Genomic DNA, 21,596 nt, shown 5'->3' with positions numbered 1-21,596 from the left:
ATCCAGAAGAGACACCCTGGTCTCTCCTTGCTTATGAGTATTCTATATGGCATAGGGTAGAATTCATATTTTTTGTGGCAACTGAGCACAATGGTTTAGTAACTATTTTAAATTTGTTGGCAACTTACTGCATGCAATTTTCCATCTAATTAAACAGATTGCAGTAGAAAAATTTGATGTAACTGAAGTTAAAGAGTTGGTTCCAGATGGTGCCAATATTCCTGTCACTAAATATAACAGGTAAGGTGACTTGTTCAGATACACTGCAGAAAACTACAAACTAAAGCCCCAGTACTTTTGTAAAAACTTCACCTTGTTCACAAATGTTCTGTTAATTACAATAATTGTATAAATGTAAGCAGTCACTAAAATAATGTGTTGATATTTGGCTGTTTAATTTTACTAATTTTTGTTATGGATATTATCAGTTTTAAATGTATTCAAATGATAGGGAAAGGCAAATGATAAATGTTTTACTTCACTGCATTCTCACTTGCCCTTGGAAATTTACATATAGTCAGGAGACAAGTGTACTATATTCTGGGGATGTTTAAGAGAGTGAGTGAGTAGTGCACTTAATGTTGTTTAAAAGGAGTACAAGAACTCCTCCCCTGAGCTAATCAGGACACTATCCTTTACGTTTGCCTTTATTTCTCAGTGATCTATCTTAAGCCTTTGGATTTTTTGAGCTGGCTCTCCAAGCATCCCATCTCTACCAATCTTAGCTCAAGTAATTGAAAAATACAATCTAACTTTAATTCAAAGTTGGTTACTTCAATGTGTCTGCTAGTTAAAATTGAAATTATGCAATGTGTGTTTGCTGTGTTCTTAACTAGGTCATTTTAAGTCCAATAATCCTTTGGAAGCACAGATTTTGAGTATTGCTGGAAAAAAAGACATGCAGATAAAGCTTTTCAGCTTGCACTTATCAGGACAGACTCAAGAGTGCCGAATGACAATTTATTCTTCATGAGGAAGGCAAATCTGACTGCTTGTGATGTTGCCCAGGTGAAAGCACCAGGGCGTATCTCAAACATTTGAGCTACTATACAATAACAGCCACACAAGTGGTGGTTTCCATTAATAGGATGCTTCATAAGACACAAACATATCTGGACTGCCCACAAATGAGCAATGTCTGAGAATTTTAGTGCCAGTGTGATACCAGATCTGTAGGTTGTTCATTCCAACGACTGGCAGATTGTATCAAGCAGCACATCCCTTCAGCTATTTGGAATGAGCAGGGAACTGCCCATAGTCAACCAATTCTTGCTTGTAAAACTCAATCTAATTTGAGTTTATTCTGTGTTTGGGTAACATTTTTTGATAATTACGCAATCAGCCAATTTGTGCGTTATCAATTGGGCTCACCGTGTAGTTCATTTATAATTGCTAGAAGGTACCTGTGTATTCATACAAAGTAACCAGTCCTTTAGGCAAAGGAACATGTCTAAACCATCAGTGGGACCTTTTCAATGATGATCAGGTGATCTCTACCAAATCTTTCTTTCCAGAAATGTGGTCACTACTGCTGAGCACTGACACTAACTGGTTCAGATTTTAAAGAAAATCTAGTGGCAATCATTTGTAATAGGAAAGAGATGATACCATCATCTATTTGCCACTAAAACTTTGGCAGGTAGAGATTCAAATGTGCAGTTATGAAGTTTGCAGCCACTAGGCAGTCTAACATCTCACCTATTCTTTAAATGTTTTCACACCAATACATATTGCACAGTTTTACAAGTCCAGTGGGCTCAAAATTAAAATTTGAATTGAGATCTTTGAAAGCTTCTTCATGAAAAGAGAAATAGTCTGCTTACATAGATAAACACAGACACTACTGACAGCATTTATACATAAGCCACTTTAAGAAATGTTGCTTGTATGCTTTCAGACAGGAATTTGTGGATGCATATGTGGACTATGTGTTCAACAAGTCGATTGCTCCTTTATTTGACGGTTTCTATGAAGGTTTTCACAAAGTGTGTGGTGGAAAGGTACTTCAGCTCTTCCAGCCTAATGAATTACAGGCGATGGTGATTGGAAATGCAAATTATGATTGGAAGGAATGGGAAAAGGTGAGTATGACCATTCCATAAAAAAGCACGTTTGCTCAGTGGCAAACTTTTGTAATTTTCCAATGAAAATTTGGTGAGGAATGTAACAGATTTATTCAGTACTATTCAAATAAAATTCTAACTTTGAATAAGTGTAGTACTACCAAATAGCATCACTGCTTTTTATCTGATGTTTAAATACTAAATGTGTAATGCTTGGCAATTGCTAATATCCACAACATGTGTTTGAAATAGCACAAAGATGTTGTGGTTGTTGGTGGAAGTCAGTCATCTCAACGCTAGAACATCACTGCCAGACTTCAGGGTAGTCTCGTCGGCCCACTCATCGTTTTCAGTAACCTTCCCTCCAAAGTAAGACCAGATGTGAGAAGTTCATTGATACACCATGTTAAGCATCATTTGCAATTCCTTGAACAGCCCATTTCCATAGCTGCCAAGATTTGGACAATGTTGAGAGTGTGGTGCTGGAAAAGCACAGATCAGGCAGCATCCAAAGAGCAGGAGAATCGATGTTTCACGCAGGAGGCGCTGATGAGGAATGAGGCTGGGAGCCTTGGGTGTGTTGAGATAAATGGGAGGGTGGTGGGACTGGGGAGAACGTAGCTGAGTGCAAAAGGTGGATGGAAGTGGGGGTAAAGGCGTACGTCGGAGAGGAGGATGGAATGGATGGTTGGGAAGGAAGGAAAGAAAATGGACAAGTAGGACCGGTCAAGGGAGCGGTGCTGAGTTGGAGACTTGGGACTGGGATAAGGTGGGGACAGAGGAAATGAGGAAACTGGAGAAACTCACAATGATCCCACGTGGTTGCAGGGTCCCACGGCGTCAAGTAGAAAGGATTTGGCAATGGAGGCGGCTTATGGCCTGCATGTCCTTGGTGGAGTGGGAGGGGGAGTTAAAATGTTCAGCCACGTGGCGATGGCATTGGTTGGTTTATGGGGGTGTCCCAGAGATGTTTTCTGATATGATCTGCAAGTTGGCATTCTGTCTCCTCGATGTAGAGGAGACCACATTGGGTGCAATGGATACAGTAGGTAACATGCTTAGAAGTACAGGTAACTTTCTGTTGGATGTGGAAAGATCCTTTGGGGCCTTGAGTGGATGTGAGGGGGGAGATGTGGATGCAGGTTTTGCACTTCCTGCTGTAGCAGGGGAAGGTGCTGGGGTGAGCTGGTGGTGGGGAGGAGGGGTGGGGGGGGGTGGATTTGACAAAGGAGTTGAGGAAGGAATGGTCCCTTTGGAACGCTGGTAGGGGTGGGGCCCAGTACCAAAGGTTGGGCTGTTAATGACAAGTAACATTAAAGCTGCATGTGCCAGGCAATGACCATCTCAAACAAGAGGGAATCTAATGCTCTCCCACCAGTCCACCACTCTCAACATGATAATGATTGCAATTGACCAACGGCTGAACCTGCCATATGCAAGAGCAGGTCAGAGGCGAAGAATTCTATGGTGATTAGCACCTTCTGTTGCCTATGTCTGTCCATCATCAACAAATTACAAGTCATGAGTGGTGGAAAACTCCCTATTTGCCTGGAGATGTGGTTCCAACAACACTCGAGGCTTGACACCATCCAAGATAAAGCAGCCCATTTGATTGGTACCCCATCCAACAGGCCCTTACCAGCCATGTATATGTTTTACAGTGCAGCAGTTTGCCAAGGCTCCTTTGGTAGTACGTTCCAAAGCTGCAACCTTTGCCACCCATTAATAAAAGAGCAACAGTTGCATGTTAGTACCACTGCTTGTATTTCTTCATTAGACCACAAAACCACCCAACTTAGAATTATTTCACAGTTCCCTTACTGTGGCTGGTCAAATTCCTGGAGCTTTCTTTTTACTGCACCTCATGGACTGCAGTTCAAGAAGGTAGGAAAGTTATCTTTTCAAGGGTAATTAAGGATGGGCAATAAATGCTGACCTTGCCACTGACGCCCATGACCGTGAATGAATTGAGAAAGATATACCTCATCGTAAAATATCTTATTAACTTTAAAAGGAATTCTCGGTCTGTACCAGGTGGTTCTTAAAACACAGTATCTATTCTGCTGGTGATGATATCTACTCAAGAAGCCTGGACCTATTCTGCACCACTTGGTATCTTTAAATTGATCTGATTGATCACCATCTGATGGCTGTGGTCGTTAATTAATTTGAATTGATGCTAGCTGATGCCATCATCTGACTGACAACATCTTCTGCCTCTTGCATTAAGATACCACACTAACTGGTTCAATCTGTGACTTCATTAGGGGCCAAACTATTGCCTTACTAGTGCTTCCAGTTCTTGTGTTCTTTTAACAAGCCATCTTCAACAGCAACACCTTGCAGTGAATATAAAATACATATACTGTATATAGATATAAAATTCATCTAATGCAGCAAAATTTCAAAAGGCACTTAAGAATATTATGAATAAAAAATACTTTTGGCACTGACAGAGAGATATATATCAGGACACGCAACCAAAGTCCTGGTCAAAAATCACATTTATGGACAGTCTTTCTGTTTCTGTTCTTAAAGGAGAAGATCAAGGCAAAGGGTTTAGGGCAATACCACAATGGTGGAGTAATGAGAATTGGAGAGCCAGAGGAGCGCAGAGATCTCAAAGTTCCATATACCATTTGGTACCAGCACCGATGGCTGAACTGGAAATGAGATTTTGCTGAAAGACTTTGAACAGTTAAATGCCAAATTAAAAAGCAGAGCCTTCAAGATGATCTTTGGATTTCCATGTGAGTCACAGGCAAACTGGCATAGGGTAAATGAAGCCAAAGGAGTAAATTGTGTGGCTTGAAAATTGGTGTGTGTGGAATGGGTTACAGTTTGTGTGACATTGACCAGAACAGGGTAGAAGGAAGCTGTTCTGGTGGGATGGGCTTCACTTGAACCTTGCTGGAACCAGTGTCTGACCAAATCAAATAATTAGGTCTGTAGAGAAAGACCTAAATTAATAGCAGGGGTGGGTAACTGTTTGGCAGGGGAAAATGTAGGCTTTCGAAGGAAACAAATATAGTATCACAGAACAGCTATTTAGATAATACCCAGAGTAGGACAATAAGGGACAGTGTACAGACATAGAAAAACAGTAAATAGGGTCAAAAATTGGAAAATAAAATCGTAAAAAGACAAAATTAACAGCCCTTTACACCAATGTAAATAGTACTTGGAGCACAATAGATTAATTAACTGCACAAATATGTGTTAACCCTATGTTACAGATGTGATCTCATAGCCATTACAGAAACATGGTTACCAGGGATCAAAGCTGGGAACTGAATATTCAGGGGCATGAGAGACAGAAGGAGCAGGTGATTTGGTAGCATTGTTGGTATGGGATGAAGTAAGTACGATAGCAAGAAATGATCTTGAATCAGAAAATGTAGAATCCAAATGGGTGGACATAAGAAATAAAAAGTGAAGACACTGTCAGAGAAGTCTTTCAACCCCTAACAGCTATACGGTAATCAGAGAATGCATCAGTAGATAATGAGGGCATGTAAAAAATCTGTACATTAATCATGGGTGACTTTAATCTTCATGTAGATTGGGATAGTCTGGTAGAGGAAAGATTCATAGTGTTCAGAACAGACCTAGACCACTATGTGGTGGATCTGGTAATATGTTCTGAGGCAGGTGTAATAAATAATCTGAGCAACATCCCCTAGTAAATTGTGATCCTAACATGTAGAATTTAGTATTTAGTTCATGAGGGAGGAGGTTGGGTTGTTAAATGGATTGGCAACTATTATAGTGTATTCAGATGAGGTAGAGGGGAATAGAAGGGGAGGTGGAGTCACAGTATTGATCAAGGAAACAATTATGAGGAGAGTCGATATCTTGCAAGGATCATCCAATGAGGTCATATGCGTCGAAGTGAAAAGCACAAAAGAGGCAAACAAGAGTATTGGGTTTTGCCCGAAACGTTGATTCTCCTACTCCTCAGATGCTGCCTGACCTGCTGTGTTTTTCCAGCACCACACTCTCGACTCTAAGCTCCAGCATCTGCTGTCCTCGCTTGCACCTATTGGATGCATATCTAAGCCCCCAAGCAAATTCCAGGCCTGTCAGTCTAACTCTATGGTGAGGAAGTTATTAGAAAGAATTTGAGGGGCAGAATTTATCTGCAGTTGGAGAAGCTGATTACTTGGAGATAGTCAGCATGGAATTGTTAACGGAAGGTTGTGTTTGACAGATATGATTTTTTGAGCAAGTTACCAAGTATGATGACAAGGGCACTGCATTTCTTGTGGTTTAAATGGATTTTAGCAAGACTTTTGATAAAATCCCTCATGGCAGACTGGTCAAAAAAAGAACGTGTGGATCCTTGGGTTCAGAGTGGCACATTGGATCCGAAAATAGCTGAGGAGCTGGAAATAGAGGTGGATGATAGAAACATGTTTCTGTGACTGACGGAGTTCCATGTGGTTTGGTGTTAGGGGACTTTTTGTGGTGTAAATCAATGATTTGTACTTAAATGTAGAGGGTATGACCAAGATGTTTGTAGATGTACTAAAATTGGTAGGGATGAGTGGCATTATGGCTCAGTGGTTAGCGCTGCTGACTCTCAGCATTAAGGACCCACGTTCAATTCCATCCTGTATTGAGTTTGCACATTCTCCCCATGCCTATGTGAATTTCCTCCGGGTGATCTGGTTTCCTCCCACAATCCAGCATTGTGCAGGTTAGGTGGATTGGCTATGCTAAATTGTCCATGGTGTCCAGGGATGTGCAAGCTAGGTGGATCAGGGTTACTGGGATAGGGTAGGGGGTATGGATCTGGGATGGGATACTCTTTTTAGATGATTGGTCTGGACTCAATAGACCGAATGGCCTGTTTCCACGCTAGAAATTCTATGAAATAGTGAGACTGATGCAGCAATACATCAATAGATTGGTCATGTTGGCAATTCAGTGGCAAGTAGAATTCAATCCGGAAGAGTTGGGGAAATGTACTTGGGAGAGCTAAAAAGACAATGGACCACGACATGGTAGGACCTAGGAAAGTCATGAAAATTAGAGGGAACTAGTTATTCATATTCAAGGACCCTTGAAAGTAGATTAGAGGGTTTTTTAAAAAGGGATATTTGCCTTTTTATTGGCCAAAGCATAAAATAAAAGAGTAGAGAAGTTATGTTGAATCTGTACAAAATGCTGCTAGTGGTTACTACATTACAGGAAAAATGTGATTGTATCCAAGATGCTGCAGAGGAGATTTACCCGATGCTGAATGAGCTGGAGGGTATGAGCTATGAGGAAAGCCTGAATTGACTGGGATTGTTCCCCTTGAAGCAAGGACCTAATAGAGATTATCTGGTCATGAAGTAGATACGTAGACTGTTGCTTACCTTGCAGTGGTTTCAAATAGGAGATGGAAATGTGTTGCTGGAAAAGCGCAGCAGGTCAGGCAGCATCTAGGGAACAGGAGTATCGACGTTTCGAGTTTCAAATACTAGAGCAAGGATGCAAATCATCTGGCTGAACTTCAGGAGTGTTTCCAGAGTAGAGGTTATAGCTGGAGAAAGAGGTTGGTGGTGGAGACTTCAGTCTTTGTCCCTCCTTTTAGTTTTGAGATGAAGGAAATGTTTGCATTCTGCAGCTATTTTTTGGCAGCAAAAACAACAAATTGCAAAATTTAGATTTGTGTACCAGACCAATTTCAGTAAAAGCTGAAAATATGTTGCTGGAAAAGCGCAGCAGGTCAGGCAGCATCCAAGGAACAGGAGAATCGACGTTTCGGGCATAAGCCCTTCAGGAATGAGGAAAGTCTTTAGCAGAGGGATTGAATTCAAGAGTCGTGAAGTGATGTTGCAGCTGTACAGGACTTTGGTTAGGCCACAGTTGGAGTACTGTGTGCAGTTCTGGTCGCCTCACTTTAGGAAAGATGTGGAAGCTTTGGAGAGGGTGCAGAGAAGATTTACCAGGATGTTGCCTGGAATGGAGAGGAAGTCGTACGAGGATAGGTTGAGAGTTCTCGGCCTTTTCTCGTTGGAACGGCGAAGGATGAGGGGTGACTTGATAGAGGTTTATAAGATGATCAGAGGAATAGATAGAGTAGACAGTCAGAAACTTTTTCCCCGGGTACAACAGAGTGTTACAAGGGGACATAAATTTCAGGTGAAGGGTGGAAGGTATAGGGGAGATGTCAGGGGTGGGTTCTTTACCCAGAGAGTGGTGGGGGCATGGAATGCGCTGCCCGTGGGAGTGGTAGAGTCGGAATCATTGGCGACCTTTAAGCGGCATTTGGATAGGTACATGGATGGGTACTTAATCTAGGTTAGAAGTTCGGCACAACATCGTGGGCCGAAGGGCCTGTTCTGTGCTGTATTGTTCTATGTTCTATGACATTAAACTGCTTTCTGATTCTTAAATGGATATTTTGCAGTTAATCTATTTGCAATCTATATCTTTTTATACGTTTTTTATTAAATAATACTATGGTTATGGTTTTTACAAGTCAAACCCATGTCCTCCAACAACTGGAAAGACAAAAGCAGAAGGCGCAGTGGAATATTTCTATTAGTGTCACTGTTTCAACATCCTAGCTTCTAATTGTGTTCCCATTCATTTATATTTTCTGTGTGACTGAAGAAACTTCCGGAATCTTTTTCCAAAACTGAAAAATGTGAAGATCTATCATGTGTTCTGAAGGGATGAATCTCAGCGTTTAACTACCTCTCTTCACAATCCAGCCCTCGGGGTCAACCTTTAGCCCTGATCTGAACAACTTCCTACAAGGCCTCAGTCACACCTCAGTGTGATGGAGTCCTGTGTCCTGGCCAGAATTTATCCCAATATGATTTTTTTTTTGGAAAAAAAAGATGATTTGGTAACTTTTTTGTGGTGTTTTTTGAGATGCTGCTATGTAAATGGGCTATGGCATTTCCTGTATTTCAATAATTCAAAGTCTTTCCATTAGTTATAAAGCACTTTGGAGCATTCTGTGATATGAAAGATGTGTAAGTAAATGATTGTCTGCCTGTGTGGAATTCCTCAGGTAACTCATTTCCATTAGATATTTCTCTACATATGATAATTGTGCTCTCTACCTTATGAGCACATTCCTGATGAAGGGCTTTTGCCCGAGACATTGATTTTCCTGCACCTCAGATGCTGCCTGACCTGTGCTTTTCCAGCACCAGTCTAATCAAGACTCTGATTTCCAGCATTTGCAGTGCTCACTTTTGCCTCTCCACCTTATAGCCATATGTAATTCAATATACCCTATATACTTGGACACCTTTACCTCAGAGGACTGGAGGAGCAATCATTGAGTATATTCGAAACAGAGATGTATAGATTTACAAATTCTAATCGTATGAAAGGATATGGGAATAAGGCAGAAAATTGCATTGAGGTTGATGATGAACCTTGATCAAAAGTGATGAAGTAGGCTTGAGGTCTATTCCTTCTCTGTTCTTAACCTAATAGTTGTTTCAAATTGATTCAGTTTGTAACTAAACTTCTTGGTTTTGCAAATAAGCAGCTATGTATGTTTTCTGTATAGAATACTGAATATAAAGGAGAATACTGGGCAGAGCATCCTACCATCAAATTATTCTGGGAGGTATTCCATGAACTGCCTTTGGAAAAGAAGAAGCGTTTTCTGTGTAAGTCTTTAAACTAACTAACTGACTTACTGTGGAACTCACCTGTTTGTGATTTTGTGTTTTTATCTTCTCTGCTCACTGAATCTGAAAATGACACTTTTTTTTTGCAATTATTTTGCAGTGTTTCTAACTGGCAGTGATCGTATCCCAATTATTGGGATGAAGAGCCTAAAATTTATCATTCAGCCAACTGGAGGTGGGGATGAGTATCTTCCAGTTGCACATACCTGCTTTAATCTTTTGGATCTACCAAAATACACTGACAAAGAAACCCTTAGGACCAAGCTAGTTAAAGCCATAGATCACTATGAAGGCTTCAGTTTGGTGTAAAACTGGCAACTCTTAATTACACATCTTTTGCTTTTTATGTTCAGTAAAAAGCAGCATCCTTGGAAACTACACGTTTAGCAAGAAATACTGTGTTGTGAGAAATTGAACTGAACAATTACAGTGTTAATTTTAGCAACTTGTATAGAATCATGTACACTTGATGCTACATATTAAAATTATATTTACAGATTATGGGTGAAATGATCTACAGTGATAACATCAGAAGAGTCCTTCATACATTGCCTTATTGATACAATGTCAACTAGGGTATAGGGAGACTAGAGTGCAGATGCATGGGAAATTCACCGAAAATCTTTTCATTACTTGTTGGCGAGTGTAAATTAAGTTGTCTGTACGATTACATTGTTGGTAAATAGTGTTAAGATTTTTGTAATACAATCATTTTTTGGTACGTAGACAAAACACTGAGAAAATATACATATGGCAGCACTGGCATGCTGTACATAACAGCATGTGTTAACAAAGTCTACTTCTAAACCCCTTGTTCATACCTCTTCAGTGCTATAAATTATCATATACATAGTGATTGAATTATGGCCCGAAGTTAAATTAGACAGATTCTTGGCCAAAGGAATTTTAATCAGTCTAAGCCAAGATGCAAAAATAAGTGACAGACATAGTGTCAAGGATGTGTACAATCCAAGAAACTTGCCACAAAACAACTGGAGGGATCAAAAACTAAGATTGCAATTTAAAGGGACCCTCTTCTTCCATAAAATTAATTTGCATTACAATTTTGAATCTTAGAATTATTTTTGTAGGACTCCATCACAACAAAGGGGTAACTTTAGGTGAAGGCAGAGCTGCTGGGTAAAGAAATAGCTTAAAATTATTTTTGTAATAGATACAGACGTAAGATTTAAAAATTTTGGATTTAAACCTAAGCCAACACTCCAGTGTCTTTAATGTCACCTGATCCAGTAGTCTTATGTGACTAGCACTGTTTCAATAGCCATTGCTGTCTTGTAGAATTACAGAATAAAATATTTCTACCATAAAAAAATGCAATGTATTTGTTCATAGGGTGTCTTGGCTTGATTTTGAAATGTCAATATTCTGTAACTTATTTTCTAGTTACTTTTGGAAAGTTATTGAATTTTATCTTGCTCCATAAAAGAAATGTTACAACCTTGAATTGAAGATTTCATTTTTCAGTAAAGATAGTAAATGCCTTAATTAAGCTTGTGTGTATTTCTCTGAAAACAATTATATAATCATTAAATTTCCTGTTGTAATGCTGTGATTTTAGTGAAAATGTGGCATCAAGAGCTAGAAGTGGGCCATTCCATACAATGTGTATTTAGCATTAATGCCTGTGGACATAAGGTATTTGCATATGAGAGAATTGTTGTAGCTGCATGCATGGAAGTGTTCTCTGATTTCAAATAATTAGATAATATTATGTAATGTGAGAAGTAATATTGGCAGACCTCAAAATATAAATATTCTGCTTGTGAAATCTCCCAATTTTCCAATTTGAGTAGTTTACTTGTCCCAAAAATGTGCTTTATGCAGTTTGATATCAGAGTGAATTGCATCTCCACAGCTAAGTCTGAGTTATGAGAAATGCTGAGCAGTTTGGCTGAGAACTTGTAGCATAATATATGCCGATGCATGGGGTTCTGTATTTGATTCCTGAGACTTGTATAGTAATTTGTGAAAAGCTGCTTTCCTTTAAGCATTTAGTATTTTTATTACAATAAATGTACCAAAAATAGATTCCAATTTTGTTACTTTTTAACCAGAAATCTCAGTGCCTCAATGTTCATTTACCATTCTATTTTGTAGCGTTTGGGGATCAATAAAGGGGATGCTGTGTTTTTGTGGTGGTCATTTTGATTTTTTGATATGTTGCTGATAGACGCAGACTTAAACCAATACATTGCTTTCTGTTAAGATGTCTCCATTTAGTCCTTTTCTTTCCAAAATTGTGGACACGCTCATGATCAGAAAGAATACCAAGTCTTTGACAGGGGTCCTGAATATACGAGAACAGCCTGGAAATCTCTTTCCCTTTATCCTTGCTTTTGATCTTTACCCCAACAGATGGGTCACCCATAATCAGAAGCTCCAAGGTGGCTTTAAGAGTTTTTGTTTACTACTACTGTTTATTAATAAATCTGCAAAACAATTTCAACTATGCTTTGCTTTCCCTACAGTAACATTTAAATATATTGCAGATGCATTAGTTTATTTTTGGAAATTTGCATAGAGCATTATGAATAAAAAGTAATTGCACATTGTCCTGAGATAGAATTTTCTTGTTCTGTAATACCTGAAAGGTTAATGGCTGTCATACAAGACTCAAATGCTTATTATTCTGAAATTACCTCATTAGCATAATTTCTTCTGGGTGAAGGTAGTAAGTGTTCTCGTACTAGTTCTTCTAAACTATCCTGGGACCAGTGCTCTGGCACATTGTATAACTAAGGCTGTAGAACTTTAATCTAAATAATGAGGGGACTGATGGGAAATGAGGTAAATTAACAAAAAAGAACAAGGCAACAGGGCTGTATGGCAAAAAGAGGCAAGCATATATAAATTTGAGTGTAGCAGAAGGCCGATGTTTCTAAAAAGAGTATACTATCTGAATGTATGTGACATCCTTAAAATGGATTGTCAGCTGAAATACAATAAAATATGCATGACCTGACACCATTACAGAAACATGGCTGCAAAGTGACCAAGGCTGAGATCTGAACATTTAAGAGGACTTTACATTCTGGAAGGACAGGAAGCCAAGAGAGAGGATTAGCTCTCTGAGTTGAGGTATATAATTTATACAAAAACAAAAAATCATCTTAGTTATAAAGCTTAAGATGTGAAACCATTTTAGGTTCATGCTTCATATATCTAAGTCATTTATTGGTGTAGTCTCTGTCTCCATCAAACTGCTGTAAGAAAGTATGCAGGAATATTGGGGGACTAGAGAAAATGCTCATAAGCATAGATTATTATTAGGTACATGGTGTGGATAGGTACGTAGCATTGTTTTCAGGACAATTTCTTGGATCAGCAATGTCCAGCAAAAACAGTGTAAACTATTCTGGACTTGATAATGTGTAGTGGAACAGAACTTCATAATAATGGAGCATCATGGAGCATCTAGGTAGCAGGATCATAATGGTTGAAATTTGAATTCAGCTTAGTCAAAGACAATAACGATTTTTAAAAACAAAATCTTTTCAAGGATGCTCAGCCAGCTGTATCAAACTGGGAATTTAAGTAGGACAGGTGGTGTACTGGCAGACTAATGTAAGAGATTTCAGAACACTCAAAGATAATCCACGAGAAAGACTTTTAAAAGGTTGCACCATATGTTGCTAATTAAGCAAGTTCAAATGGTATTAAATTGAAAGTAACAGCATATATTCCTGCAAAGGTTAGCAATACTTAGGCAATACTAAAAATCTGAATGATTAAAGAATTAAGAAACATGAATATGACAGAAAGCTCGCTAGAAATACAAGTTCCTACAAACATTTATAAAGGAAAATGATACCTAAAATGAGAGTTTTCTTAATACTGATTACGGAATGGGAAATAATGAAAATAGAGTCAGAGTTATACAGTACGGAAACAGGACCTTCAGCCCAACATGTCCATGCTGACCAGGTTTCCCTTGCCAAACTAGTCCTATTTTCTTGTGTTTGGCCCATATCCTTCTCCACCTTTCCTATCCATATACCTGTCAAAAATGTCTTTAAAATGTTGTAATTGTATTCACCTCTACCACATGCACTGGCAGCTCATTCCATGTACGCACAACCCTCTGTGTGACAACAATCGCCTCTCCGGTCCCTTTTAAATCTTCCTCTCTCACCTTATGTCTATGCTGTCTAGCTTAGACTCCCCTACCCTGAGAAAAAGACCTTTCTATTCTTATCTATACCCCTCATGATTTTATAAACCTCTAAGGTCACCCCAGACCCCCCTCCACTCCAGGGAAAAATATTCCCAGTCTCTCCTTATAACTCAAACCTTCTAGTCTCAGTAACATCCTTGTAAATCTTTTTCCACCCTTTCCAGTTTAATAGTACACTTGCAGCAAGGTGACCAGAATTGTATACAGTACTCCAAGTGTGACCGTACCAGTTTCTTGTGCAGCTGTAACATGATATCCCAACTCATGGTCTGACCAATGAAGGCAAGTCACCAAAAGCCACCTTCATCACCTTGTCTACCTGTGATGCCACATTCAAGAAACTATGTGCTTGCACCCATAGGTATCTTTGTTTGACAATACTCCCCAAATACTTACCATTACACTAAGTTCTGCCCTTGGTTGTCTTAACATAATGGAATACCTCGCATTTATCTGAATTAAACTCCGTATGGCATTCCTTGGCCCAGTTGATCAAGATCCCATTGTACCTTAAATAAATTATCTTGACGTCACTGTAGAAGATAAAGAACAACCTAGAAATATTTGTAAATCAAGAGGTGAAAGGACAGAAGGATCTTAAAACAATTACAATCACCAAAACTATTAGAGTCATATAAAATAGAAACAGACCCTTCGGTCCAACCAGTCCATGCTGACCATAATCCCAAACTAAACTAGTCCCACCTGCCTGTGCTTGGCCAATTTCCCTCCAAACATTTCTCATTCATGTTCTTATCTAAATGTCTTAAACGTTGCAACTGTATCTGCATCCGCTACTTCCTCGAAGTTCATCCCACACACAAACATTCTCAGTTTAAAAAAACATCAAATTGCCCCCAATCCTTTTTTAAATCTTCCTCCTCTCCTCTTTTAAAAAAATATGGTCCCTAGTCTTGAAATCCCCTATCCTAGGGAAAAGACCCTACCATTCACCTTATCTATACCACTCATTATTTTGTAAACTTTCAGCCTCCTACACTGCAATGAAAAATAAATCTTAGACTATCCAGCCTCCTCTTAAAACTCAAACCCTCCATACCCAGCAACATCCTGGTAAATCTCTTCTGAACCTCCTCCAGCTTAATATCCTTCCTATAATGTGGGCGGCACGGTGGCACAGTGGTTAGCACTGCTGCTTCACAGCGCCAGAGACCCGGGTTCATTTCCCGACTCAGGCAACTGACTGTGTGGAGTTTGCACATTCTCCCCGTGTCTGCGTGGGTTTCCTCCGGGTGCTCCGGTTTCCTCCCACAGTCACAAAGATGTGCGGGTCAGGTGAATTGGCCACGCTAAAATTGCCCGTAGTGTTAGGTTAAAGGGGTAAATGTAGGGGTATGGGTGGGTTGCGCTTCGGCGGGTCAGTGTGGACTTGTTGGGCCGAAGGGCCTGTTTCCACACTGTAATGTAATCTAATCTAATAGGGTGACCAGAACTGGATACAGTACTCCATAGGTGGTGTCATCAGTGTTCTGTGCAACCTCAACATGATGTCTCAACTCCTGTACTCAAAGGTTTGAGCAATGTATTAAATGCCACCTTAATCAACGTTTCTATACGTGATGCAGACTTCAAAGAATTATGTACCTGAATCCCTTACTCTACTAAGTTCCAGTGGACAAAAACCTAGCCTATTCAATTTTACCCATTAAAACAAATTGTCCATTTCAAGTATTAGTCTACTCAACTTTCTATAAATTTCTTCCAATGCATTTACATCGAGACCATTACTCCAGATTTGCCTTTGAAAACGAAATTATGATGGCCTTATTTTTGTATTAACTTCCCCTTGCAATAGGATTCTATTAGCTTCCTTAATTACTTGTGTCTGCATACTAACCTTTTGTGATGTATTCATTATGTTGACCAGATCCTTCTGCAGTTCAGAACTCTGCAATGTCTCAGCACTCAGTTGACGCATTGAATTGAAGAGTAGGGAGGTGATGCTGGAACTGTATAAAATGTTGGTAAGGAGGAGGGATGTGATTTCACTGGATAGCCCAGTCCAGCCAGCTTTCCCTTCATTAACTTTGTCTGCACTTCAGCCAACAAAGACCCCTGTCATACAATCCTCCACCTTCTTCTGTCAGACAGAAGATAAAAAAGATTGAAAACATATACTGACATAATGAAAAACAGCTTCTTCCTCACTGTTAAGACTTATGAATGGACCTCTTATACATTAGATCTTCCTCTGCACCTTCCCTGTTGCTGTAACATTATATTCTGCATTCTGTTGTATTGCCCTGATGTTATGTAAGGTACGATTTGGCACGTGACAATATTCCAATCATTCTGCTAAACTGCAGTGAGTCGTGTCCTGTTCAGCCTCTGCTCATAAGAGGGATCATCCTAGTGAACCTTCTCTGAACTGCCTCCAGTGAAATATCTTCAGTGAGGGGATGAAAACTGCCCACCGTATTCCATCTATGGTATTAACAGCACCTTGTACTGTTACAATAAGACTTCCCTATATTCACTCTCCAACCCCCTTGAAATAAGGGCCAAAATTCCATTAGCCTTCCTGATTATCTGCTGTATGTGTGTGCTAGCTTTCAGTGTTTTGTGCACAACAATAAGTCCCTTCATATTGCATTTCCTCCATTTAAATAATATTTTTTTACACACTGTTGCAAAGTGAATAATTTCACCATTTCCCACATTATACACCACCTAGGAGGGGAGATGGTGAGATAGGGAGATGCAGGGGTAATGGAGGATAAGGAGTAGGAGGTGTGGGAGATGGAGAATGGGGAGGTGAGGATGTGGAGTGTTGGAGGGGGGAATTGACTTGATCACCAATTACCCTATCCCCAAAACCTGGAATCAACACATCCTCCCCAAAGTTTCACCCTATGGTCATGTGAAGACAGAAGCACATTGTGAAAAGGATTGGAAAACAGTAGCTTAGAAGTTAGTCTGAGCAAATCAGAAAAGCTTTAACAAATTTGGGTTTTTTTCACTCTGTTCTAATGCTCTTCATCTTCCACAGGAAGGCAGAGTAGGTTCTGTAACATGTAAATTTACCTTAAATGATGGAGTTGGGACAGCTGATGTTACAGGTAGTGTCAGAGGATCAGGCTTCACTCACTCACCCTGTGCGTTCCAACTCTGTCACTCCTGGTTATAGTTGTTCTCCACATATTTTCCCCTTCCTTTAAATCTTACTCTCTTCATTCTCAGAACTGCTGACTCTGCTTGGGATCGAGTTCCTTTGGGGAGGAGTCATCAGACCAGCTGTTTGGTGAGGCAAGTCAGGGGAATAGAGCATTCTCACCTCAGCAGTGCAGAGTATTGATTGTGGCTCAGTGGGTACCTCTTTTTCCTGCCTCCTCAATTGTGGGTTCAAGCCAAACTCCAAAGACTCAGGTGCATAATCCACTGCAGAACTGCAGAAGTGTGGCACTGTCAGATGTGTTGTCTTTCAGATGAGAAGTAGTCAAGAAGGTGGATGTGGCTCTGTGATCCGATGTGAAAGGGAGATGTATTGCCCTCTTGTTCTAGCCAATGTTTATGTCAACTGACATCACTAAAAGTAAACTAGCTGCTCATTTGTCATATTCCTATTTGTGGGAACTTCAGAAAAAATAGCTGCCATTATCTTGCATTGTAACTTGAAGCATGCATTAAGCAGTGACTGCAATTCATTGAACTGGGAGGTGTATTGACAAGGGGTGTGACAACTGCTCCATAAATGAACACGTGTTCATCATGAGGATATTCTTGCAGGTACAGGACTGTCACTGTATAACACTGATACACTGGGGACTGGCCTATTTCTGTGTAAGAAAGATCTTGGAGTTCAGTTTCACAGTTCTCTGAAAGTGGAGTCACAGGTAGACTGAGCAGTGAAGAAGGCTTTTGACGCACTGACTCTCATCAGGGGACTGAGTATTGAAGTTGGGAAGTTATGTTACAGTTATACAGGACATTGGTGAGGCTGCACTTGGGGTATTGTGTTCAGATTTGGTCACCTTACTTTAGGAAGGATGTTATTAAACTGGAAAGAGTGCAGAAGAAATTTACAAGGATGTTGCCTGAATTCAATGGTCTGAGTTTTCAGGAGAGGTTGGACAAGCTAGGATTGTTTACTTTCGAGTGTAGGAGACAAAGGGGGAATCTTATAGAAGTGTATAAGGTTATGAGAGGCATGGATAGGATGAATGTATTCAATGATTTACCCAGGGTTGGGTAATCGAGGACGAGAGGAGAAATAAAAGGGAACCTGAGGGGCAGTGTTTTTACACAGAAGGTGGTACGCATATGGAATGAGCTGACAACGAAAGTGTTTGAGGCGGTTACATTAATAACATTGGATAGAAAAAGATTAGAAGGATATGGGGCCAAGTGCAGGGAAATGCAGTTAGCGTGGATGGACAGTTTTGTCAGCATGGACCAGTTTGGGCCAAAGGGCCTGTCTCCATGCTGTAGGACTCGATGATTGGAGTACATTACTGGTGGGTACAGGTCTGTCACTGTATAACACTGCGGTACATTACTGGTGGGTACAGGTCTGTCACTGTATAACACTGGGGTACATTACTGGTGGGTACAGGTCTGTCACTGTATAACACTGGGGTACAGTACTGGTGGGAACAGGTCTGTCCCTGTATAACACTGGGGTACAGTACTGGTGGGAACAGGTCTGTCCCTGTATAACACTGGGGTACATTACTGGTGGGTACAGGTCTGTCACTGTATAACACTGGGGTACAGTACTGGTGGGAACAGGTCTGTCCCTGTATAACACTGGGGTTCATCACTGGTGGGTACAGGTCTGTCACTGTATAACACTGGGGTACAGTACTGGTGGGAACAGGTCTGTCCCTGTATAACACTGGGGTTCATCACTGGTGGGTAGAGGTCTGTCATTGTATAACACGAGTACAGTACTGGTGGGAACAGGTCAGTCTCTGTATTACACTGGGGTACAGTCCTGGTGGGTACAGGTCTGTCACTGTGTAACAATGGAGTACATTACTGGTGGGTACAGGTCTGTCACTGTATAACACCGGGGTACAGTCCTGGTGGGTACAGGTCTGTCACTGTATTACACTGGAGTACATTACTGGTGGGTACAGGTCTGTCACTGTATAACACTGGGGTACAGTACTGGTGGGTAAAGGTCTGTCACTGTATAATACTGGAGTACAGTACTGGTGGGTACAGGTCTGTCACTGTATAACACTGTGGTACATTACGGGTGGGTACAGGTCTGTCACTGTATAACACTGGGGTACATTACTGGTGGGTACAGGTCTGTCACTGTATAACACTGGGGTTCATCACTGGTGGGTACAGGTCTGTCACAGTATAACACTGGGTTGCATCACTGGTGGGTATAGGTCTGTCATTGTACAACACGATTACAGTACTGGTGGGAACAGGTCTGTCACTGTATAACACTGGGGTACAGTACTGGTGGGTACAGGTCATTCTCTGTATTACACTGGGGTACAGTCCTGGGGAGGTACAGGTCTGTCACTGTATAACACTGTGGTACATTACGGGTGGGTACAAATCTGTCACTGTATAACACTGGGGTACATTACTGGTGGGTACAGGTCTGTCACTGTATAACCCTGGAATACATTACTGGTGGGTACAAGTCTGTATGTGTATACCACTGGGGTACAGTACTGGTGGGTACAGGTCTGTCACTGTATACCACTGGGGTACAGTACTGGTGGGTAAAGGTCTGTCACTGTATACCACTGGGGTACAGTACTGGTGGGTACAGGTCTGTCACTGTATAACACTGGGGTACAGTACTGGCGGGTACTGGTCTGTCACTGTATAACACTGGGGTACAGTACTGGCGGGTACTGGTCTGTCACTGTATAACACTGGGGTACAGTCCTGTGGCGGTACCAGGTCTGTCACTGTATAACACTGGGGTACATTACTGGTGGGTACAGGTTTGTCACTGTATAACACTGGGGTACATTACTGGTGGGTACATGTCTGTCACTGTATAACACTGGGGTACAGTACTGGTGGGTACATGTCTGTCACTGTATAACACTGGGTTGCATCACTGGTGGGTATAGGTCTGTCATTGTATAACACAAGAACAGTACTGGTGGGAACAGGTCTGTCACTGTATAACACTGCGGTACATTACTGGTGGGTACAGGTCTGTCACTGTTTAACAATGGAGTACATTACTGGTGGGTACAGGTCTGTCACTGTATAACACTGGGGTACAGTCCTGGGGCGGTACAGGTCTGTCACTGTATAACACTGGGGTACAGTACTGGCGGGTACAGGTCTGTCAGTGTATAATACTGGGGTACATTACGGGTGGGTACAAATCTGTCACTGTATTACACTGGAATACATTACTGGTGGGTACAGGTCTGTCACTGTATACCACTGGGGTACAGTACTGGTGGGTACAGGTCTGTCACTGTATTACACTGGAATACATTACTGGTGGGTACAGGTCTGTCAGTGTATAATACTGGGGTACATTACGGGTGGGTACAAATCTGTCACTGTATTACACTGGAATACATTACTGGTGGGTACAGGTCTGTCACTGTATACCACTGGGGTACAGTACTGGCGGGTACTGGTCTGTCACTATAACACTGGGGTACAGTACTGGTGGGTACAGGTCTGTCACAGTATAATACTGGGGTACAGTACTGATGAGTACAGGTCTGTCACAGTATAACACTGGGTTGCATCACTGGTGGGTATAGGTCTGTCATTGTGTAACACGAGTACAGTACTGGTGGGAACAGGTCTGTCACTGTATAACACTGTGGTACATTACTGGTGGGTACAGGTCTGTCACTGTGTAACACTGGGGTACAGTCCTGTGGCGGTACCAGGTCTGTCACTGTATAACACTGGGGTACAGTACTGGTGGGTACATGTCTGTCACTGTATAACACTGGGGTTCATCACTGGTGGGTACATGTCTGTCACTGTATAACACTGGAGTACATTACTGGTGGGGACTGGTCTGTCACTGTATTACACTGGGGTACAGTACTGGTGCGTACAGGTCTATCTCTATAGAACACTGGGGTACATTACTGGTGGGGACAGGTCTGTCTCTGTATAACAGACTAAATGCACTTAAGCCACACATCCCTGAACACTATGGGCAATTGAGCATGGCCAATTCACCTAACCTGCACATCTTTGGATTGTGGGAGGAAACCAATGCAAACAGGGAGAATGTGCAAACTCCAAACAGACAGTGACTCAAGGCGGGAATCGAACCCAAATCCCTAGTGCTGTGAGGCAGCAGTGTAACCACTGAGCCACCGTGTTGCCAATACAGATTCCACTTGCCCAAGTGCCCCATCAACCAGTGGTCACTCGATGCAATCACTTCTCTAATCTTATTTGCCTTCTGCCGATGTGCAGATGGCTCAGGTAAGAATCCAGAGATTGGTTTTGGAGGTTCTGCTTTTTAAAACCTGGGGGTTTCGCTCCTCATTGATGATGCAGAACTGCTGTCTTTGTGGTACCTACATGACAACTGATCCTCCCACTCCAGCAGACAGAATGTCACAAATCCTAACACCAGGCAAGAATACAGCCAGCTGAACTGGCCCTCGAATGCGGAGAATATCAGATCCTCTTACTGTCAGTAGACCCTACTTCCTTTACAACTGAATGATTTCCTGCAGTACAGTGCCACGATCAATTGGCTCA

General features: G+C 41.2%; 1 protein-coding gene across 3 annotated transcripts in view; it reads left to right on the top strand.

Moving 5' to 3' along the window:
- The window catches only part of herc4 (HECT and RLD domain containing E3 ubiquitin protein ligase 4), a 107,048-nt gene extending 95,189 nt beyond the window's left edge, over positions 1 to 11,859 (top strand). For 2 of the 3 annotated variants that reach the window (XM_087999123.1, XM_087999122.1), the window contains exons 21-24: positions 158 to 240; positions 1,898 to 2,081; positions 9,586 to 9,688; positions 9,810 to 11,859. In XM_087999123.1, coding sequence (XP_087855249.1) covers positions 158 to 240; positions 1,898 to 2,081; positions 9,586 to 9,688; positions 9,810 to 10,018 — 579 coding nt within the window. In that variant the 3' untranslated portion in view covers positions 10,019 to 11,859. Of the gene's footprint in view, positions 1 to 157; positions 241 to 1,897; positions 2,082 to 9,585; positions 9,689 to 9,809 lie in introns of those variants that run through there. The other variant, XR_015760967.1, reaches the window with a different exon arrangement.
- Positions 11,860 to 21,596: the final 9,737 nt, after the last annotated feature.

This window comes from Chiloscyllium plagiosum, unplaced genomic scaffold (genome assembly GCF_037043375.1).
Source record: "Chiloscyllium plagiosum isolate Xiang-an unplaced genomic scaffold, Cpla_swu_hap1 HiC_scaffold_22, whole genome shotgun sequence".
Lineage (NCBI taxonomy): Eukaryota > Metazoa > Chordata > Chondrichthyes > Orectolobiformes > Hemiscylliidae > Chiloscyllium > Chiloscyllium plagiosum.
This window is presented reverse-complemented; position numbering and strand designations above follow the sequence as displayed.